General features: G+C 38.3%; 2 protein-coding genes across 11 annotated transcripts in view; one reads left to right on the top strand and one right to left on the bottom strand.

Moving 5' to 3' along the window:
- The window catches only part of mest (mesoderm specific transcript), a 31578-nt gene extending 16200 nt beyond the window's left edge, over window positions 1–15378 (top strand). For 4 of the 9 annotated variants that reach the window (XM_048553947.2, XM_048553945.2, XM_048553949.2 and 1 more), the window contains 5 exons: window positions 1598–1668; window positions 3079–3219; window positions 6259–6335; window positions 9394–9457; window positions 12590–15378. In XM_048553947.2, the coding sequence (XP_048409904.1) occupies window positions 1598–1668; window positions 3079–3219; window positions 6259–6335; window positions 9394–9457; window positions 12590–12707 (471 nt within the window). In that variant the 3' untranslated portion in view covers window positions 12708–15378. The remainder of the gene's footprint in view (window positions 1–1597; window positions 1669–3078; window positions 3220–6258; window positions 6336–9393; window positions 9458–12589) is intronic. The other 5 variants (XM_048553944.2, XM_048553942.2, XM_048553941.2 and 2 more) reach the window with 2 other exon arrangements.
- copg2 (COPI coat complex subunit gamma 2) overlaps window positions 15357–23518 on the bottom strand; it is a 61744-nt gene continuing 53582 nt past the window's right edge. For both annotated transcript variants that reach the window (XM_048553938.2, XM_048553937.1), the window contains exons 20-24: window positions 22462–22633; window positions 21739–21836; window positions 18606–18744; window positions 17973–18071; window positions 15357–15789 (exon numbers count right to left, since the gene is read on the bottom strand). In XM_048553938.2, the coding sequence (XP_048409895.1) occupies window positions 15659–15789; window positions 17973–18071; window positions 18606–18744; window positions 21739–21836; window positions 22462–22633 (639 nt within the window). In that variant the 3' untranslated portion in view covers window positions 15357–15658. The remainder of the gene's footprint in view (window positions 15790–17972; window positions 18072–18605; window positions 18745–21738; window positions 21837–22461; window positions 22634–23518) is intronic.

The following is a 23518-nucleotide window of genomic DNA, read 5'->3' as shown; positions in this document are numbered from 1 at the left end:
GTACTAAGGGTTGAGCTCCAGTTAAGAGTTGAATATATCATATGAAGCTTCTCCTTAAATGTACCTAAGTACATGAAGCAGCAAGGAATGGAAGAATCTTTTGATATGGTGAGATGAAGTAACTAGAACAGGAATAGCTCATATAGAACATGAATGTGCACACAAACTAGCAAGGCTAAATTAATTGAGAACATAGAAACCAATCAGTGTAATGTGCAGCTACCTTGAAGCTTAAAGCACCAGTTTCCTGTCAGTGGTACTAAACATTGCATGCAGTAAAACTGCAGTAGGAAATGGATGAGGTTCCAGAGCGGTTAACTTTGAGATCTTTGGCAATTATGGCTTTTCACTCAGCAAGGTGGTAAAGGTGTGCTGCAGTGGGTATCCTTTCCAGGACTGTGAAGTGTTGACCCAGTATTGTTCATTGTGAAGAAAATGAAGAGCAATTGATCTGTAACTTGAGGGGAATAGTTATTTAAATTTTTTTTGTGTTCTAAAAGTTTTCAGCTGGGATGTGCAAAATTTAAGTGATATTTTAAGGGATGAGTCACCTTCTCTTCAAATTCTTTTTTCCTTACACCCCTTCCTCTCTAGTGTCAGCAACTCCTGCTGGAGTACAGACCTATGCACTTGTCAGTTGCCCAGTTTCTCACTGAAATGTCTATTTTTTTGTCAGTGCCAACAATTGTCTCAACAAATTATTTACCCATGTTTGCGGGAGTCAGCAGGAAAACCCAAACCTGATGCTGGTTTTGGTGATCCTTGTCATATCAATAGCTGCTCATTAGAATTAGGAGACCTGGCTTATTTTGTTTGACACTGTGCCTAACAAAGTGGGGTTGGAGAATTTTGTTGACAGTGAGATCAGCTAACGCAGTGCATATTGTACCTAGACTGTTGTAAATTACAAGACTGGAGATGAACTGATTCGAAGATTTTACCTAGTTCAAGACTTGAAGGCTTCATCCTACTCTGGCTTTCTTTGAAATTTTAAGTCACTGGTATTACTAATGGAAAAGAAATTAATATTGGAGCAGGAAAGCTTGTCAGAAGTGAGTAGTAAAGAGTTAACATGGACTGGCAAAATTCCATTGCTATTCCTTAAGCAATGTATTAATGCTATTTGAAACTGTGCAAACTTACTTAGAAAAGATGAAAAGTTACTTCAGATCTTTTCATTTATAGCTACTTAATGTACTATGGTCTTCCTCCCTATCTACTTAGTGGTTATAATTTTGTGTTAAGTAAGGAATATTGACTGAATTGGAACAGAGACTTCAGAAACTCATTCCACGGAGCCACATAATGATAGAGTCTGAAACAACATTTTGAATGTTGAGCAATGTTGAAGGAGAAATGTGGATAGCAGTTTACAATGGTAAATATTGACGTGAAACGTAACAAGCTCTGAGAACAGGGGTTGAGGTTTATCAATTGTAAATGCAAACTCTACACAGACTTTCTAATTTTATGTACGTATTTCTTCTCAATATCCACTAAAGTATGGGGGAGTTGTACCTGCAAGCAGATACAAAACAGAGAATTAAGATATGTCCGTTGGATTTCTAAATAAAATTTATGATTATTTTCTTAACAGCTGCTCAAGGACAGTGGGTGCTTTTCACCCATCTTTACCAGACTTATGAACTACTACTTGTTTACAAAAGGGTAAGCTCTGTAACTGTACGCATTTAGGTGTAAACTGGATTGAAGCTAGTGTGCAACAGAAATAAACTAATTCTTTTTGAACAAGAATTGGATAGGGTGTTTGTTCCATTCTCAACCCACAGTTCCAACTCATTGAACAAACAAGGCAGGACTCATTTGAACCTTCCAAGTTGCACGTGAGAGGTTAATTGCTGTTTGTGATAAAATGCTTTCCAATGAGTTGTAATACAGAGTCTTATAATTCACAAATTTTAGTGAGGAAAAAGTTAGTGATGTATTTTTATAGTACTAATGAACTAAAAAAGATAAACTGCAGGCATACTGTTAGCTTGTCTCATTTGGGCTCTCTTTTTGGTGTGATATGTCTCAAAGTCTCTTGCAAAATTTTAAGCACCAGCTAGACTCTCAGATGATAAAAGGAGCCCAGGTCCACATCTCCTTGTGTCACAGCATTATTCAGTGAGCAATCACCATTCTTATCAAAGACCCTCATAGTACAGCAAACTTTGTTTTAACTAGCACTCGATAAACTGGCAAAAATTATCTACCTCAAATACTGTAAAGTTTACTGTATTGTTCTGTCTAATTATTGTAGTCTTTAAAATTTATTTACCTTGAAATAAAAAATCTTGTTTTTCAATTAAATTGCCATATAAAATATCAAGAGTTGAATCAATTTCAAGTTAATTTCTCCTCAAATACCGCTGTGTCCAAATAGTTGAGGATCTGAGTGAGAAGGCTCTTGACTGGTAAGTTTTATATAAGGCAAATTTATTATTATATAAGTGATTTATGCTGTAACTTAAAATTGATATGAATACTCCCTGCACTATGTTTCTATTACTTAGTCTGTGTTTTTAACATTGATTATGTGGACCTTTCAGTTCCCCAGAGTATTTGATCACTGGCATGCTTCTGGTCCCATAAGAGCCAGTCTATAAAATGTTTGCTGTACCTCCAGGATGTAAATTATTCTGTATTTATTGCCCATTCTTACCAGTCATTTCAATGGGATAGAAAGTTGGTGAGTAATGTTGGTGAGAGATTGGAGTTTAGTTCCTAAAGAACTTTCATGAACTATAAACTAAAACAGAAATTGCTGGAAAAGTTCAGCACGTCTGGCAATATCAACAGAGAGAAATCAGAGTTAACGTTTTGGGTTGAGTGACCTTTCGTCAGAACTGATGATCACTTGACCCAAAATGTTAACTCTGATATTTCTCCACAGATGCTGTCAGATTTGCTGAGCTTTTCCAGCAATTTCTGTTTTTGTTTCTGATTTACAGCACCCGCAGTTTATTTGGTTTTTATTTTTGGAACTAGTTGGCTTTATCGTGATGATCCATTGCCTTTCATGGCTGCATTTATTCATTTTTTGTTTTAATGACAAATGGAACTTCGGGTGTGAAGAAGCTGCCTGAAGGGGTATATGCTTTGGGCTTTTTCCAGGATCAGTGCAGTGTTTGGACCCCACACGCAGCCAACGAACGCAGAATACTGGGATATATGGACCATGGTCCGGGTCAATGATGGGAACCTGGTGATGGACAGGTGAGTGAAAAATGTAAAATCTTTCAGCGTTCATTTTTTTTTATTTACAGCTTGCAACAGCACATAATGTTGCTAGTCTCTCATTTTAGATAACCCAGTTGTGCCATTTTGTATTTATTATTGCATCTGAAACTGGCACTTTCTCTGTCTCAGTTGCAGCAACCAGGCAAATAATTGTTGCACAGGTGCTAAATGTAAAATATTGTGGAATGATTGTGGAATAAATTAGTATTAATTGTGCAAATATTCAAGAATATATGTGAAGAAATAATCTGTGCCAAGCAGATCTTGGCTGCTAATTTTTGCCTTATATCCTTCTTTAACTTGAAACCTCCCACTTCTTTCACTCTAATATCAATATTACTTATCGATAATGGTTGTCAGAACTTTCCTCTCATTAGTATTATGTTGCAAAAACACCATCTGAAAGATTACTATTCTGTCCATCTACTCTCCTAAACATTTTCAACCTGCATTGAGGTTATGACTGAGTCTTGGTGTTTCCTGCAGCATTCATCATATGGAGAGGAGATGAGTTAAATCAAGTTAGATGATTTCAAGGTATTTTTCATGGGATTTGAGCATTGCTAGTCAGGCTAGCAGGATATTTGCTTTAATTACTCGTTTATCTTCTTTATAAGGAACACTAACTCTTTTATTCCACACTGAATTGTAGGGATGCTGGGGTGGGAAAATGATAAAATCCCAGTCTAGGTATCAAAAGCCCACTCTTAGCAGATACTGGCTCCCTTTTTAAAGTTTTACCCTGAATCTGTGAAAGTCTCTTTTTGATTTCAGTGATAAATATTGTTGCTCGTTCCTGATTGCCCATGAGAAGACCCATCTGGTAAGCTGTCTTCTTGAATCACTGCAGTCCATCTGTTACATTCACAGTGCTATTGGGAGGGAGTTCCATGGTAGTGATTCTGCAGTAGGGAACAATAGTGATATAGTCCCCCATCGGGAATGTGTGCGGCTTCGAGGGAAGAGTAGAGATGAAGTTAAACCTGCAATTACACCTTTAAAAGTCTCAAGATAGTAAAAACTGGATGAATGAATGATTGTAAGATCTAAGACACTTTCAAGGTTATGAGGAAGGATGTGTTTAGAATAAGCAATAATGTAATAAGTTTTTTAGTTCAGAGAGGGGAAGCAAATTATTGGCTATAGTAAGGAAATACATTTTTTAAATATCCAGCTGAATAGGTCATAGCTCAACAGAAGTAGCATATGCTTATTAGTTGAGTTGAACACCTAATGAGTTTTAAATATCAGAAAATGTCAGAGCAATTAAAGTCTTTGTGCAAAGCATCTCCTTATAAGTGACTAAATCAAAACTTTCAGTTCAGCCAGTTCTGTGTTCTGTTAAACTTCTAGCTAAATGTGAACTCTGTTAGTACATTTTCTAATGATCAGTTTACGCACTGTCAGTTGAAGCATCCTACTATAAAGTTTTTAACATCAGTTTTTACTTGATAAGCATTATGATTTTTTTAGGCTTTGCACAGGGATGCAGAGGTAAAGACCTCTAAGCCTTTTCACATCCAAGGGGTATTTTTGGGGGGATTTTGTACAGAATTCTGTTGAGTGAGAATGTGGCCCAATTAAAACAGGGATTGTGGTGCAGATAAATACCTATAAAAACATAAACCTGAATATCTGGTTAGGAACCGGATTGACGCTTACTAGGTTAAGTACAGATAATCCATTGATGTAGGCAAATATCCATTCTCCTTGAGCTGCTAGGACCTTGCAAATGTGTTAAAGAATCGGCTGGGTCAGGGCTGTGTAGTATTCGCTTCTCTCTGAGAGGCGAGATGCAGATTATTACAAAACCTTTCGTCAGTGGGGGAGTTGAGTTGATAAATTCCACAGTACAGCAGGTTTTATACTGCCTTTTCTTTTCCTCTGATTTTTAACATTTTTATTGTGTATATTTTAATTCAGTGTTGCTTAATTTATTTGATTTGATCAGTCATGTTTTGGCAATAAGTTTCCAATTTGTATTATTTGCATTGCTTCATTCAAATCAATGCAAAATCTAATGTTTTCAAGCAAAACAAATTACAAATATATTGTAAATGTTATGGGCTAACTAATATTTATCACTGAAGTCAAAAATAATCAGAGACTTCCACAGATTCAGGGTAAAACTTTAAAAGGAAGCCAGTATCTGCTGAGAGTGGGCATTGATACCTTGACTGAGATTTTATCATTTTCCCACCCCAGCACCACCACATTCAAGGTAGAATAAAAAGAGTTAATGTTCCTTATAAAGAAGATAAATAAGTAGTTAAGACAAATATTCAGCTGGAATAGTTTGTACTTTGGGGTAGGTCTTCTAGCCCCTGACTTTGTTAGATAATTGGAGCTGAAGAATAAATGAGAGAAGGTAGGGTATCCAAACTGATTAGCCATCTGATGCTATCCTTTTGGAACAGATGCACCAGTGAAGAATTCTTTTCTCCAACTCCATTCAATGTATTAAGTTCAGGAAAATGGGAAAATGTAATTGAAATTCAGATATTGCTTAGACAGGAGAGTAAGATAAATGACATTTAGGGTTGGTTACCTAATGTCGAAGTGCCTCATCTTAAAATAATGAAACACAAGGCAGCATTGTGTACTGTGGGTGAGATACTAGGAAGTTTCAGTAGAGTAGGAGAACATACAGTAACAAATGAAAAAAGGGCGACAAGGGACAGTTCAAAAAATAAAGCAACAGAGGAAGATTGAAACAGATAACAAGGTGTAGAGCTGGATGAACACAGCAGCTAAGCAGCATCTTAGGAACAGAATAGCTGACGTTTAGGGCCTAGACCCTTCATCAGATGATTGAAGACTGAAAGAGGATAAGTAATAATCTGTAGATGGTCACAAAGCAACTTCGTGTTCCTGTGACATACTGTAGGTGATGTGCAAACTTACGGTGAGCCTGTATAGATGGCGAGTTCATTTAATAAACACATATTTCACTGTCATAATGACTCAGCTCTTGGAACTGTCAGTCTAACGTTCTACAGTTTAATTCTTTTTCAGTATTTTGCAGTTTATTAATCAAAGATGGAAGTACAGAGATCGATGGGTAAAAGCCCTGACTTCGACTTCTGTTCCATGTATGTAGAACAAATTGTGCTTTATATAAAAGAAATAAGAAGCTATTCTCATACACGAGAGCTGTTGACAATAAAACTGTCATTGGTAAAACCAGCCCTTTCTTTAGGCATTATAACTCTGAGGGGTTAATGAACTATGTGGTTTTACAACACACAGATCAGTGATATCTTGGGTTTGATTGCAGTCTGTGTTGATATAATTCATCTCAGTTTCAGCAGAGGTCAGATTGATCTCTGTACCTTGGGCTAAGGAGAAATGGACAAATTATGCAGAAGCTCTGCTCCCAATTGTACTTTAGTAACTCCTATAAGATTATTGTTGCTGGGTCTCAGATTTAGATTATAAGACCGAGGAGCAGAAGTAAAACAACCCTTTGAGTCTGCTCCACTATTCAGTGAGATTATGGATAACCTACTTTCTTGTCTTTTCCCTAAAACCCTTATTCCGTGACTGCTTAAAAATGTGTTTTAGCCTTCAATATTCTTAATGACGCAGTCTTGACAGCTTTTTGCAGTAACGAATTCCACCAGTTTATTACTTGCTAAGTGAAAAATATCCATGTCATCTGTCTTAAATGGTCAACCCTTTGCTCTGACATTATGCCGTTTCATCCAAGACACACTCAGAAGAGGAAACAAACTCTCCTCGTTCTCTTCAGTCGAGTCCTTTTTAAGAATCTTATGTTTCAACGAAGCTGCCTCTAATTTCTGTAAACTTCAATGAGCTCTGACCAACTTGCTAAACCTCTCCTTATAAGAAAAGTCCTCCCCGTGAACCCCCTCAACACTCTCCATGCTAGTTGATCTTTCCATAGATGAGGGGATCAAAATTGTTCATGGTATTTCAGGTGTGGCTAACATGTCTTGTATAATTTTACCAAGACTTCTCTATTTTTAATGTCATTCATTTTTGAAATAAAACCAAGCATTTCATTTGCCATTCCTATTACTTGCTGAACTTGGATGCTAGCGTTTTGTGATTTATGTATGAAGTCACCCGAATCCTCCTGTGCTGGTGTTTCTCAATTTAATTAATATTTTGGTTCTGTGTTCTTCCTGCCATTGTGCATAACCTCAAATTTTCCCATATTATATTTCCATCTGCCAAGTTTCTGCCCACACTGTTAAATTGTCTAACCCTCTACAGATTCATCGCATCTTCACTACGTTTTCCCGTCTATTTTTGTGTCATCCCCAAATTTGGGTATTGTACATTTACTTAACTAATCTAAGTCATTAATGTATATTGTAAAAATGTGACTCCAGCACTGAGCCCTAAGCCACTGCACTAGTTACAGGTTACCATTCTGAAAATTTCTGCATTATTCCAACTCTGTCAATGCCAATATGCCACCCCAACATGAGGTATTGTATTTTGGTCAAACAACCAAGGACAAGACTTATATAATTAAATGTTGGGCCTTGGGTAATGTTGTAAACCGGAGAGACTTAGGGGTTCATGTTCATGTGTGTAATTCTTTGAAGTTTGCTTCATGTATAGATTGGGTGGATAAGAAGACATTTAGCACATTTGCTTTCATTGCTTAGACCTTTTGAGTATAGGAGTTGAGATGTTAGGGATGTGAGGTTGTACAGGACATTGGCGAGGCCTCTTCTGGAGTACTGTGTCCAGTTCTAGTCCCCCTCCCTGTTATATGAGGGAACGTATTAAGCAGCAAGGTATTCAGAAGAGATTTACCAGGACGTAGCTGGGAAAAGAGGGTTTGGGTTATTAGGAGAAGCTGAATAGGCTGGGAACTTTCTCATTGAAGCACAGGAGTTTGGTAGGTGACCTTACAGGTGTTTATAAAATAATGAGGGTTCTGGATGAGGTGAATGGCAAGTTTTTTTTTTCCCCTCCTTTGGGGGATTTCAAGACTAGGGGCCATATTTTTAAGGTGAGAGGAGGAAGACTTGAAAAAGACATGAAGGGCAATTGTTTTACACAGCGTGGTTGCTGTGTGGAATGAACTTGCAGAAGTGGTTGATGCAGGTGCAGTTACCATGTTTAAAAGACAGATAAGTATATGAATAAGACATGTTCAGAGGGATATGGGCCAAGTGCAGCCTGGTGGGACTACTTTAGTTTGGGATTATGGTCAGCATGGACTGATTGGACCAAAGGGCCTGTTTCCATGCTGTAAGACTGACTGTATAACACCTTGGGCTCTTATCTTACTAAGTAGCTGAATGTATGATACCTTATCAAAGAAGTAGGATGTGAGGAAATGTAGTCTCAGTAACTGGGAGTTAGCTGGATTTGTAATGAATAGTGGTGGACATTCCTATCCCCAGAAATGGAACAGAGAAGTCAGGGTAGGTGAGCTAAGGATCAGAAGTGGAACAAGTAGGGGAGAAAGAAGAATGCAAATTGAAAGCAAAACGAATGAATTTTTCCAATTCCAGATGAGAGCCAGAAGCAGCACCAGTGACATCATCAAAGTAGCAGAGTTTTAGGAAGTGGCCCAAGTACAACTGGAACAAGTAAAGTTCCACATACCCCATAATGAGTTATACATAGCTGGGACCTATGTGTACCCAAAGCCACACCTTTTGACTTGGAGAAAAAGAAATAAAAAAGAAGTGTTCAAAATGAGAATGAGCTCAGCCGGGCGAAAGTTAATGGTTGGGGATGGGAACTATTCAGGTCTCCTTTCAAGGAGGAGTGGAGAGACTTCCGACTATCCTGGATGTGGAGAGGGGCTGCATCTTCAGAATGAAGAGGAGGCAGCTGGGGCTAGGAAGTTGGAAATTGTGGAACTGATCAGGAGAATCACAAATATAAGTGGGAAGAGACTGAACAAGGACAGAAAATTAGAGCTAAGGTAGGAAGAAATACATTCAGTGGGACAGAAACAGGCTGAAACAATGACAGGCCAGTCCTGTTTGTGGATTTTGAGAAGATGTTAAGTTCTTCCTGAATATAATCAGAAGCGTCAGTCCTGACCCAAGGCATTGTGAACTATTGTGGTTCCTTGAACTGAATATTAACTAATACTGTTCAATATAGCTGTAATGACTGAATAAAAATATCCTTAATATGCAACTTTTGTTGCAGTGCATTTAATCTATGGACCATTGGATTGTGTGAACCCTCACCCTGAGTTTCTGGATCTTTATCAGTAAGTGGTTGTAATTTTTTATTTTTGTTATTATTTGATGTCTTTCTCCAACCCTTAAATGGCTGGAATGTACTGGAATTGTCTTCATCTGGCTTTGGATCTTCGCTATGTATATGGATTTAGATCAGTTCGGAAATTAGAAAAACACTTAGAAAATTAAACATTGTGTAAGGAAAGTCAAATAAATGTAAAGCATCTATTTATGTATAGAGTCAGTAGCATTGACTCAATCCAGAGAACTTTGGAAAAGACGAAGTAGAATTCAATTGGTCCAAAAGGCCTATCTCATTTCAATGTCCAAATAAACCTGGAGAGACCTCGATAAGAGGCTAGGAAATATAACCATGAGAGTGGAAAACTAAGTTACACCAAAGCTTTGGGTATACTGGTCCGGTCTGATCTGATCACATTTTGAATAGTATGCTCACATTGAAACATTTAAAAGTAGCTTGTATTATGTTGAATGGAGAAAAGAACAACGAGCCTTACCCGGGTATACAAGACAAATCGTGAAGACGTCTACAGTGTGGGAGTAGTAGTTAAGGTCCCCAAAGTATTTATATCTTATATAGGCAAGGTGAAGATATATTATTACTCAATGTATACCAAGAAAATAAGAGCAAAAGACATACAAACACAGGCAGTTGCAACTTCGAAAACTCATTCGTGGTGTTCTTCTCCATGAATTGCCTGGTCAAATCACACTATCGCTCACTCCTTGTATTTTATTTTTCAAGCAAATAATTAATTCCTTTTTGAAAGGAGTCTTGAAAGGTTACAAACTCCTAAGTGAAAATTAGCAGAAAGTAGGTTTCCTAATTCAATGGATGAATAGTCAAGCCAGGCGATAATATGGGCAGGTATTTAGAAAAACTTAGCAAAAAGAGAATTTCACCATATGACCCCTCTGTGTACATTGCTTACGGTTCAAGGTGGTGGCTCAACACCATCTTTTGAAGTTTTAAATGTATTTAGTAATGGAATACCACAACCCTGTAGCGCAGAGAATTCCAAAACTTGACAAAACTTTTAGTGAAGCAGGGTCTGTTATAATTGTTCAACTGCTTATCCTGAGACCGAGAGAGAGTGAGACAGAAGTATTGATAAGAGAGAGAATAAACAATGAGGTGGAAGACGTGAAGATTATGGAGGTATAGATAAGATGCTGGGGAGAGTTGTAGAGACTGAAACGGCTGTACATGGGGAAGGATTCCCAAAGAGTGAATGACATATGGAAGAAGTGTAACAGTGAGAGGGGGAAGGATTGATAGGAGGTGAAATTAAATGAAGAAGTTAAAGACAGACATGGAGAAAAATGGACAGAAATTTATCCAAGAGGATAGCTATATTGGATGAATAGTCTCTCAGTTGACCTGTGGGATGTTAATTTCTGATGAATAATGTTGATTCTTGATTTTATTTGAATGTGACACCAGTTGTAGACTCTGAATTAGGTACTGATCAAAGGCAAGAGTTAAAAGCCCCCTCTGAATTTCTTGCATCACTTTGATGCATGAGAAGGAAACTAAATTGAAACTTGCAATTCTGTTTGTTTCTATTTATGTTCCCCTTTCTTCATCTCTTCTATTTTGAGTCTGGCTGGTCAAAATATCCTACTTGCTTTGCACAGAATTGACAGTTATTTAGTGCTGCTTGGATCAGTGGTAAAAACTTTTAAACAATCGGAAGGTTGTAGGTTTAAGTGTAACTCCAGAAACTTGAAATAATCTGTGTTGCCATTACAGTGCAATATTAAAGCAGTACTGACCCTGTCGGAGATGTTGTCAAGAGACAAGACCATAAATCCAAGGATGTTTGCTCTTCTGTGGGCAACATAAAAACTTCAAGTCTTTATTTCAAAGACACACAGATTTACTTGTCCTCCACAAGCGCCAGTGAAACAGTTAATTTGATTGATAATTCTTTGCTGTCAGTAGGTTCTGGCTGCTGCTATTCCCTATTTAGTTGGACATGAAATGCTTTGAGATTTGAAAGATGCAAGTTGTTCATTCTTTGCTGGGTAGTCACCTTGGATCAGAATCTAGGTTCGGGAATATTAATCTGACTTAAGTGATATCAGTTGATTGAGTTCAATACTGACGCTAAGTACCTGAAAACATTAGATTTCTATTGTCATGACAATATAATCCCTAGTATTTAAGTAAGTTTCAGCCAAATTATTTCTTCAGCAATTACTGTTCTCCTTTTAAAGAATATGCAGCACATTGTGTAACAAAGGTTGAATTGGTATAATACTTGCCTTTGAGCTAGGAGGTGGTGTGTTCAAGTCCCACTCTCTAGGCCTGAGTGCATAAACAATAACTGACATTTCTGTGCAGTACTGAGGGAATGCTGCAATGTTGGTGATGCTGTATTTTGTTTGGAGATGTTGAACAGAGGTTTCAGTTGCCTCAATGTGACCCAAAAGATCTCGGGCACATTTTTCCAACAGAAGAGCAGTTTTCCCAATGACCTCACCAAATACTTATTCTTCAATTTTAACATCTGAAAAACATCTGTTCATTATTAGATTGCTGCTTGTCAGACCCTGAAAAGTACTAATGAGATATTTTTGAATATTATCTCTTGGGTTGTGAGTATTGCTGGTAAGGCCAGTCCTTATTCCCCATCCATAACTGCCCTTGGAAGTGATGGTGAGCTACCTCCTTGAGCTCCTGCAGTCCATCTGGCCAACTCACATTGTCCAACCAGCTGAGGATTTCAAACAGATACTGGTCTTGCTCAAGTCTAATTGTTTTGGTTAAGAAGTTTTAAAAATTCTAACCATATTTTTAAAACAACAAACCTGACTATAACTGAAATGACATTCTCAGAATCCCTGCAATGCAGAAAGCAGTCATTTGACACATAGGGTCAGTGTAGAACCTCTAAAGAGCATGCCTTCCAGTCCCACCCCTGCTATCTTATCCCCACAATTACAAATTTACTATGGCTAATCTATCTAACCTGCATATCTTTTGGAATTTGGGAGGAAACCAGAGCTTGGTAAAAAGTAAAGGTTACTTTGTAGTTGCTGTTTGAAGAGCAGAAAGGAGCTCTTCTGTGTGGGTAGTAGAAGCTGTAGGGATAGGAAGTAGAAAGACTGTCCACTCGATGATTGTTTTCTTTCAGGAAGTTGGTACCGAAGTCAACAGTGTCAGTTCTTGATGACCATATCAACCATTACCCTCAACTTGAGGATCCTTTGGGCTTTGAACAAGCCTACATTAACTTCATCAACTCCTTCTGAATTGGCAAATACGGCATTGGATCTTGACCACTCTGGACTAGTTAAATGGTCATCGGCTGCTTCTGCATTGAGAATTGTGGTAACAAATAATGTTTAATTTAGACTGAAATAAAAAAGTTACAATATTGGAGACCTGGTATAAAGCCCAGAAACCTTGGAAAGGCACAGGACATTGCTTCTGAAAGAGAATGAGTGCATTAATGCTTTGCATGTAACGCACAGTCAAAAGACAACTGTGCCCAAGATGTTAAACCTTTCAGATGTAGGACAACTGGCTGTGCATTTCTATCTTTAACATTTTATCTTTTATTTTGTTACTGAATGTTTCACTGTGTTAATGTGAAATAATTCATTGGAGATTACTGCATGTAACACCCATCAGTTGGGCACATCCATCCAATTGTAAATAGCTCCTTATGAAAATAATTCATGGAGCAAGAACAGAACAGGGATGTTTCAGGATGATTCATTTTTTGGTCTCTGTTTGGATGAGACACAACAAACTTCATCCATTTAGTGAGTTTTTAAAGTTAACTACCTCTTTGCAATCCATTTCTTTGGTATTCTTTACTAAAACACAAAGGATAATCTGACAGAGGTCTTCAAAGTTATGAAGGAACTTGTTAATGGCAGACAAAGAAAATGTTTTCCATGTGGTGGGGATAGGAGAGAAAGGGAATACAAGTCTATAAGTTAGTCACTAGTAAATCCAGTTGGGAATTTAGAAAAATGTATTTATCCAGGAGTGTTAAAATAAGGAACTTGTTACCATATGCAGCAGTTCAGAGGAATAGCATATCACCTTCAAGGGAAAGTTAAGCAGATGAAATAGGATGGGATTTTACTAATTGGGAACAAAAACATTAGTACAGACCAAATGAACAAAATAGGAATGTTTTGAATTAGTATTAGTCCTTTGCAAAACCATTCAACTATATCACTGTTCAGCCTGATATTAATTTGGTTACCTTTAACACCTGTAGGCCTGGCAAGCTTTGAAATAGTACAGTTTTGTGGAACAGGAGTACAGAATGGGAATTTGGGTGTAGCAGTTAGCATTTTCATTAGTTTCATATACTGAGAACCAATTTGTATAATTTTCAAGTTTTATTTACTTTCCATCAGTTACAGTTTACTTGTTAGTTAATACTTGAAGTTCATAAAGTAAATTTGTGAGCTGTGTTGTATTCTGCAAGGGGCTGAAATGTTTAAATTAAATTATGGCAGGCTGCACAGACCAGGCTTGCATTTCTTTTCAGTAGATGATTGAGATAATCTGTTTGAGTTCGGCGCAAGGTGATGTAGCCTTAAAATTAACAGCTAGGTCATTCAGGGGTGATGCCAGGAAGCAATTCTTTATACAAAGGATGAGGAACATCTGTTAAAATGTTAATTGATTTTTTTTGTTAGGCTAGAGTTCTGGAACCAAAGTAAGTAAATCGTTATGATACAGAATGATCTAATTGAATGGTAGAACAAGCTCAACTGGTTAAATAGTCCATTCCCTATTCCTATATATAAATTCAACACAATGCAGACTCATTCATCAGTGAAACCTCTGATCTGAATTGTCATTCCACTGGTAGCAGAAAGTTGATTTGTCAGTTGAATATGTCTGCACAGTTCTGTAGCACACAACAATCCAATCTTTCATGCAAAAATAAAATTCCCTTGATTAACTGTAACTAATGCCAAGCTATTGTGTACCAACTGGTACAAACAGGCATATAGTCACTATTCTTATGTCTGTTGAGAAACAACAATTGGAATTAAAAGGTAGTGAATTCTCAAAATGCAATATTGATTAGCTATTGAACTGGAAACATAGTTTAACAATTCAGGTGGGATCCTGTATTTCAGATGTTATGTTGCACATTTATAAAACGATCTGTAGAATGCACTAGCTCTTACTTGATGAATCCCTTACATGATTGCTGCAAAGTATTTTGATTGACTTTTTTTGAAATGTCGCTGTCAAAAATGGTTAGTTAAATCCATAGAAAATTCTACAAAATCAAAGTTCAGGACTTTCATTTGGCTACTGTATACAGGAAACACTTACTACTTGGCAATTTCTTCCAAAAATCTCATCTAATGCATGCCACTTATTTCCTCTCTAATCATTTGTCAAAATTCACTCAGACAAAGCTTTCTTACAAGCTCTAAATGTATCATCTACACACATTTCCCTACTTAGTTTTCATTGCTGAAAGAAAGAGTTTAAGACTCCTTACATTTGTGCAATCACTCCATTTTTCTTAGATACAAGCAACGTATCATCTAAATTACCTTCTCTTCCACTTTCCTTCCTTGTGATAGCATTCTAAAGTATGGATCTCAACTCTTCATTCAGGTTAAAGGAGAGGAAAATAGAGCATGCATTTTGATATAAAGTTTAAGATCTGTTAAGCTTTACAGTAAACTTAGGTCAGAATTTGTTGGAAGATTTTGTTGTTTGTTGCTAGTTATATTTTCCCTGACAACTGATTGCAACAGCAGTGCTGCTGCCTGGATGGAACTGCTACTGAGAGCAGCTACACTGCAAGAATATCGAAGTTGAACAAAAGATGTTTCTGATGAATGTTTCATCTAACCCATAAATGAAACTGATTTTTAAAAGGTGGATTTCATACAAAATGCATATACAAAGATCATTAATTAATCTTTATTTTAGTAAATAAAGGTAGTTTCAGAAAAAAAACATGCATTTTTCATTGTATGGACAGTTTTGTTCTGTTACATGGCTTAACAAATGACAAACTGTAAACGTTTATTAGTCTGAACACAAAGGAATGTTCAGATATTAATCCATAAATCGACTTACAATGAAGCAGCAATGCACGGTGGTTTCCCAGATGGACCAAGAAAAACAAGTTCCACAATTTTTTTTAAACCAAATGTACATAACTTCTTAAAGATGGGGATCTAAAGCTAAGTAAACGAATGTGAGTTTAACTAACAGAAAGCAGGATCACATCTACAGCCACATGTGCCTCACTCCGGACCGTCACTTGCATTGTAACCCCGTCGGCCATAGCTAGTCTGGCACGCGCAAGGACGTCAAAGCCACCTCTGAAAACACCTGCAATAAGATGGACACAAAGATGATGGTTTAAAAATATTAGAAAACGTGACAATGTCTGTTACAATGCAAGATAAAGCCTAAACTAACATACTACAGGATCAGTCAAAGAAAAACTAGAACACAATAACACACTCTAAAGTAGTGTGTAGATCTAGCTGCCATCTAGGAATAAGATCCCAGATAAAAGTCAGGCTTTTCCTGCAGCGAGGTAAAACTATTTTTGCTTGAACTGATGTGTGTATAATTAAGTTGCAGGTTAGATAATTGGAAATCAGGTAAGATAGACCAGGCTTATTTCCTTTCACATTGACAAAAAACTGCAAATATGTAAGGCTCATTTGACGCATATTGGAAGCAGTCACATCTGCGCACTTGCCCTGATTGAAGGGCTTAGCCTCTGCAGATAAACTGTAGAACAGTGGAAAAAAATCCATGCACAGCAAGGACAAAAATAATGCAAAACAATTTAATCGTTCTGAAGAAAAGTTGATTATGTTAAATGAGGAGGATGATATTGGCAGACTACATGAAGAAATGATGTGTCTCAAAAAGATAATTACCTATAATTTAGAAAAAGTTCTATATTTATGCACAGTCTGTGACTCATACAATTTCGTAAATACAGCCTTCGCACTATGTCTAATCATCAGAATGTCACTGAACCTTTACATCAAGCAACAGAGCACCATCCAGATAGGGGAAAGTCAGGTAGAACATCTTTAATGAGATAAACTTGAGTTTTAAAACATTATAGGGAGAAGATTGAGATGGATAGGCATCATGCAAATCCCACTTGCAAAGTTTTGTACTGCAATGGGTAGTGTCCAGAAGCTCCTTTCATGATAGAGTCATACAGCTGTATAGCATGGAAACAGACCCTTCGCTCCAACTCATCCATGCCGACCAGATATCTTAAATTAATCCAGTCTCATTTTCCAACATTTGGCCTGTGTCACTCAAAACTCTTCCTATTCATATACCCATCCTGATGCCTTTTAAATGTTGTAATTGTACAAGCCTCCATCACTTCCTCTGGTAGCTCATTCCATGTACGCATCACACTCTGTATGAAAAAGTTGCCCTAAGTCTCTTTTAAAGCTTTCCCCTCTTACCTTAAATCTATGCCCTCCAGTTTTGGATTCTAGTTGTTCACCCTATCCATGTCCCTAATGATTTTATAAACTTTTACAAGGTTGCCACTCAGTTTCCAACACTCCAGGGAAAACAGCCTCAGCCTATTCAGTCTCTTCCCTAGAGCTCAAACCTCCAACCCTGGCAACATCCTTGGGAATCTTGTCTGAACCATTTCAAATGTCACAACATTCTTTCTACAGCAGGGAGACCAGAATGCAGGATTCCAAAAGTGGCCTAACCAATGTCATGTACAGCCACAACAGGATCTCCCAACTCCTATAAACAATGCACTGACCAATAAAGGCAAGCATATCAAATGCTTTCTTCACCAGCATGTCTACCTGCAACTCTACTTTCAAGGAACTATGAACCTGCACTCCAAGGTCACTTTATTCAGCAACACTCCCCAGGATCTTACTAGGAAGTGTATAAGTCTTAACAAAATGCAGCACCTCATATTTATCTAAATTAAACTCCATCTGCTGCTCCTCAGCCCACTGACCCAGCTGGTCGTGGTCCTGTTGTACTCTGAGGTAAGCTTCTTTGCTCTATGCTAACCACCAATGTTGGTGTCATGTGCAAACTTACTAACCATACCTCCTATGTTCACAAGGGCAAACAGGCTGAAGATTCACTTGTAAATCATTCCAGTATGTGCCAGAGGCAGTTGATGAGAGCAGGTCAGATTCCTGATCAACCATACGAAAGAAATTTGAGCCTCAACCAGCACTATCCATAGCTTAGGCTACAACATCCATGTAAAAATGTCCCAGCCAGTGATACAGGATTCCATGAACCAATTTTTAAACAGTGCATTGATACTACAAAATGAATGCAACATCTTGTTTAAATTCAGTTACTTAGCCAAATAGAGATTTTATAGCTATAATCCAGTTTTGCTCTGGCTACATTCCCAAGAACACTAGAAAAATGCAGTTCAGGCCAGTTAACACACTTTCATAATACAGGTTTGCATTATCTTTTGACGATAATTGTTTGTGTGTAACAAGGGCTCTCCTCTTCCAATAGGCATTGAAGGAACTTACCTGCTAGGTAGAGTGTGTGAGCACTTTTATTCTCTGGGACCTTGTCTGATCTCTCACATGGCTGCATTCCAAGGAAACTAATTATATTATTCACAGCCTCTACAGCAAAAGAAACAGCACAAGAGATATTCTGAAATGAGGCACTGGGAAATGAAAATCAAACCAAAGTGTTAGACAACTGACCTCTGCTTCATTGGATTAAATTTTTGACTGGAACCTTGTAATAACTGTTAAATCTGAACAGTGTACCCTTAGGTGAGCACTGCACTTCAAAGACTTGGGGAAGATCTTATACACATGTTCCTGATCTTCCAGCATATTTTTGGAAGATCAATATTTCTCCTCAGTACTGCCCTTCTCCCACCAAACTCCCGTGCGGTTACTAGGGGTATGAGGTATATGGACCAACACCAGAACTGTCCATGTCCTATGATTTGTTTCCTTGTTCACAGCTGTTATTTTAACTTATATATGGAATTCTGTGTGAGAAAAAACCCACTAAGTTTCTATTTTCATTGGAATACTGAAGATGTTGTACTATAAATCAAACCACATGAAGCTGATTAGTTGGATTTTTTTTTATTAGGGTGATAGATAAGGAGGGAATGGATGTGGGAGGCAGATTTCCCTTACCATCTAACGTCTTCACAGAAGAGAGTGCAAATGTTTCCTCTTTCTGAAATTTGTCTCCTATTTTATCCCAAGCAGCTATAAAGTTAGGCTTCAGGACCTTCTGCATATGATCAGAAACAGTCACCTCCAGGTCTTCCAACTAAAGGATAGAGGAGAAAATGAATGAAGAGGTCTCATGTCAATACACGTATTTCTGAGTGCTATATGGATCTTGATAAGTTTTTATTTTAAACATACTCCAGCTATGTCACCTTGAACATTAATGATGGCAACAGTTTTACAAAAAGAGTGGGGTTTAAAAAGGAAGTCTAGGTACAAAGCAAAACTTTTGTTAAAGAGAAAAAGTTGAGTATGTTTTTCTGGGCTGTCTTAAAGTTGTATTTAGCTGAAGTTAAAACCCTGTGCTTTGACATTACAGCCCTTAAGTTTAGGTATAAAATATCACAAGAATTGTGGTTAAGGAAGCATTTTTGCTCCACCTGACTCCACAGAATTTTTAAAATGTTATCATATCCGCTGGAGGCAGTTATAGCTTGGGTATCAACAACTATTGGAAGAACTTCAAGTGAAAGCCCAATATCTCAGAAGGGTTATAGTATCTGGGATATCTCTCTACTTCCACTCAAGCAGCTTCATATTCAAGGCATATTCCTCCTCATTGCTGTGCCAAATGTGCTATGCCTACCTCTTTTAATTCAGTAATTCTTATGTCAAATGATCGGATAAATCAGTAACAATTTATTTGAAAAATAACTTCGAATTATCAACAGTACTTAATAAATTCCTCTGCATTTAACTGAATTCATGAGTTCATAGATTCATATAGTGCTGAAAAGGACCATTGAGTCTGTACCAACATAACTACCACTAGAAGAGCACTAATACCAATTTCCTGCACTTGCCCCGTATTGTTGAATGTTATGATATTTGAAGTTCTCATCCAAATATCTTTTAAAAGGTTCTGGAGGCTTCTAACCTCCAGTACTTTCCTAGGCAGCGCACTCCAGATTCCCACCACTCACTGAACATAGATTATAGAACAGTATAGCCTCTATTGTATCTGCCTCCACCACCACCCTGACAGTGTGTTCCAGGTTCCTACCACTGTGTAAAAGAACTTGCCCCTCACATCTCCTTTGAACTTACACATCTCACCTTAAATGCATGCCCCCCCCTAGTTTTAGGCATTTCAACTCAGGGAAACATATTCTGACCATCAACCCTATCCATGCATGTCATAATTTTATAGACTTCTATCAAGTCTCCCCTCAGCAACTGCCACGCCAGAGAAAACAACCTGAGGTTTTCTAGCCTCCTTATAGTTCATACCCTCTAGTCCAGGCAGCATCCTGGTAAACGTCTTTCACACCCTCTCCAAAGCCTCCATGTCCTTTCAGTGTTGTGGTGACCAGAACTAAACACAATACCCTAATTGTGGCCTAACCAAAGTTTTATAAAGCGGTAACACGACATCCTGACTCTTGTACTTAATTCCCTGACCAATAATGGCAAACAGGCTTTATGCCATCTTTACCATCCGATCTACTTGTGTGGCCACTTTCAGGTAGCTAGGGACTTGAACCCCAAAATCCCTCTGTACATCAGTACTGTTCAGGGTCTTGCCATTAACTGTATATTTCTGCTTAACATTTGATCTCTCAAAGTGCAGCACCTCATACTTACCTGGAATAAACTCCATCTGCCATTTCTCTGCCTGTATCTGAAACTGATCTATATCCCACTGTATCCTTTGACAACCCCCTAAACTACCCCCAACTCTACTGATCTTCATGTCGTCTGCAAACTTACTAACCCACCCATCTATGTTTTCATCCAAATCATTTATACAAATCACTAACAGCAGAGGTCCCAGTACAGATCCCTGTGGAACACCAATAGTTACAGATATCCAGCATGAAAAATACCCTTCCACCACTACCCTTTGTCTTCTATGGGCAAGCCAATTCCAAATCCACGTGGCCAAGTCATCATAGATCCCACGCATCTTAATCTTCTGGATGAGCCTACCATGAGGGACCTGGTTGAAAACCTTACTAAAATCCACGCAGTCAACATCCACTGCTCTGCCCTCACTCATCACCTTTGTCACCTCATCAAAAAATTCAATCCAGTTAGTAAGGCATGATCTGCCTGCACGAGGCCATGCTGACTAGCCCTAATTAGGCCATGTTTTTCTGAATGCGTGTAAATCCTATCCCTAAGAATTCTCTCCAGTAGGTTCCAAACCACCGATATCAGATTCACCGGTCTATAGTTTCCTGGATTGTCCCTATTTCCCTTCTTGAACAGGAGAATAACATTTACTACTCGCCAGTCTTCCGGGACCTCTCCAGTGGCTAATGGGGATAGAAAGATCTTGGCCAAGGTCCCAGCAATCTCCTGAGATAACAAGGTGTGGAGCTAGATGAACACAGCAGGCCAAGCAGCATCTCAGAAGCAGGAAGGCTGATATTTCAGGCCTGGACCCAAGATGCTGCTTGGCCTGCTGTGTTCATCCAGCTCCACACCTTGTTATCTCGGATTCTCCAGCATCTGCAGTTCCCATTATCTCTGCTACAATTTTAACCCCAGCAATCTCCTCACTTGTTTCTGTCAGTAACCTAGGGTAGATATCATCAGGCCCTAGGGACTTATCCACCTGAGTGAAAAAGTTTTTCCCCCAAATCCCCTCTGAAACTCCTGCCTCTTACCCTAAGAACTATGTCCTCTCGTGACTGACCCCTCAACTAATGGGAAAAGTTGCTCTCTATTCCATCCTGTCCACACCCGTTATAAAACCTCAATCATCACACCCCTCTGTCTTCTCTTCTCTAAAGAAAACAAGCCTATCAAGTCTCTTATAACTGTTTCTCCATTCCAGGCAACATTGGTTAACCTCCTCTGTATCCCCTCCAGTGCTATCATATCCTTCTTGCAGTGAGGTGACCAGAATTGCGCACAGTACTCCAAGTGTGATTTTGATCTATGTAGCTGAATTAGCCATGATCTCCAGTAATAACCTTTATTTTACGTCAGTCTGTCATGCTCCCTAGTGGAGATTATATTTTTGCACTTTATAAAATATCATTTCCATTCCTTCATGTATTGATATCCAAAAATCATTGTAACTTACCACATATTCATCATCGTAGCCCTCAGCTTCTGGCAGTCCGGTGTTAGGATCACAGTCTTTCACTACAAATTTCATTGTACAGCTAAATGTGCAGGAAACTAAGGAATAAAAATGATAAGGAGACATCAGATGAGGAAAGGCTGTTGCAGATTAATTAGCACATATCTTACTGAGTTTGCTTTGAATGATAGAACTTTCATTTGAGTCCAACTACGACTAAAGAGATGGAAGTTTCTATACACTGTTTTAGAGTTCTGATGAAAAATAATTCAAGGCAGCCTTATCTCAACTGGCAGCAATCTAATAAGTATACAGCATAAAATTCGGTGATCTGACAATCACATTAAGCAGCTACGCACATGACTGGATGGGAATTTACACAGTGCTTTCCACCCCCCATTTAGGGTGTGTCAAATAACCAGCAGTGAAGTCTATTGATTGGTTGTCTTCACTCTTTACATTTCTCCTTTGCTTGAAAGATATAGGATCAAGTAGCATTATCTTTGCACTTATTCAATACTACATTAGTAAGTCTGTTAGCGCTTCATTTGTAAATAGTGAAGAAGTTAAACATTCTCAAAGAAGTTCGTTTATTTTCACAATCAAAATAATCTTCCTTTGACACCACCATAAAACAACTCTGGTATGTAAGATTTATTTTAATTTTTCCAACCAGATATCTGTATTGTCCTGACACCATATTTTGTCCCAGGTAGTATTTACCTGCTGTAGGATCATCCTTGGGCAGCATCACTAGTGTGTAACAAGAGCTTGGCTGGTTAAAGTGAAGGGCTGGTGCTGCCACACAACATACCACATCATATGCATCCGAAGGCTCCATCTGTACAGTGACCTTTTCCAGTAACTGGTCATTCAGAGTGTTGGTACAGTCAAACTGAATGAAAGCAAAGTGTAACACAGAAAGCGTGAAGACAATCACTTAACCAACATAGTCAATACACATCAAAAGGAAAGGCAAAACCTCCTGAGTCCTTAGCCAGTCACCACTGGTTCTAATATTCTAACAGAAAATTAGCAACATTCTGAAATGTGAGAAGCCATTAACTATAAATAAGGCATTCTAGGATATTTTCTAATCAACTTGTTTAAAAGAGATATTACTGCACACTCTGGAGTAGGTGGGACTTGAACCTGAGCCTCCTGGTCGAGAGGTAGGGACACTACCACTGCACCAGAGTAGGCCTATAAGATTTTACAATCTGCCTGGGTGGGTTTCAAACCCATGTCCTCAGGGTGTTAGCCTGGAGCTCTGGACTCCTAGTCCCTGATATTACCACTACAACACTATCTCCCCAACTACGGTATTCAGTTACAAAGATCTGATGACATAATTTGTTCCAACTGCACACCATTGGGCTACAACCATGATTAGAACACGTGTTTAGGTCATAACCATCCAAGTTATGCACAATGGGAAGGAAAGCTGAAAGAAAATATTTTCTTCCTCATATGCTTCCACCTCTGTCAAACAGAGTTTAAAAAAAAATAACAAAGTGTGGAGCTGGATGAACACAGCAGGCCAAGCAGCATCTTAGGAGCACAAAAACTGATGTTTCGGGCCTAGACCCAAAACATCAGCTTTTGTGCTCCTAAGATGCTGCTTGACCTGCTGTGTTCATCCAGCTCCAGCTCCACATTTTGATATCTTGGATTCTCCAGCATCTGCAGTTCCCATTATCTCTTTAAAAAATACATACCTTATTGACAAGTCAATACAGAATAGCATCAGAGACCTCAATTTTAGGGCTCTTTTTCTTCT

The sequence above is a fragment of the Stegostoma tigrinum genome, chromosome 25, assembly GCF_030684315.1.
Source record: "Stegostoma tigrinum isolate sSteTig4 chromosome 25, sSteTig4.hap1, whole genome shotgun sequence".
Lineage (NCBI taxonomy): Eukaryota > Metazoa > Chordata > Chondrichthyes > Orectolobiformes > Stegostomatidae > Stegostoma > Stegostoma tigrinum.
Note: the sequence above shows the minus strand (reverse complement) of the source record. Positions and strands in the feature narration are given on the sequence as shown.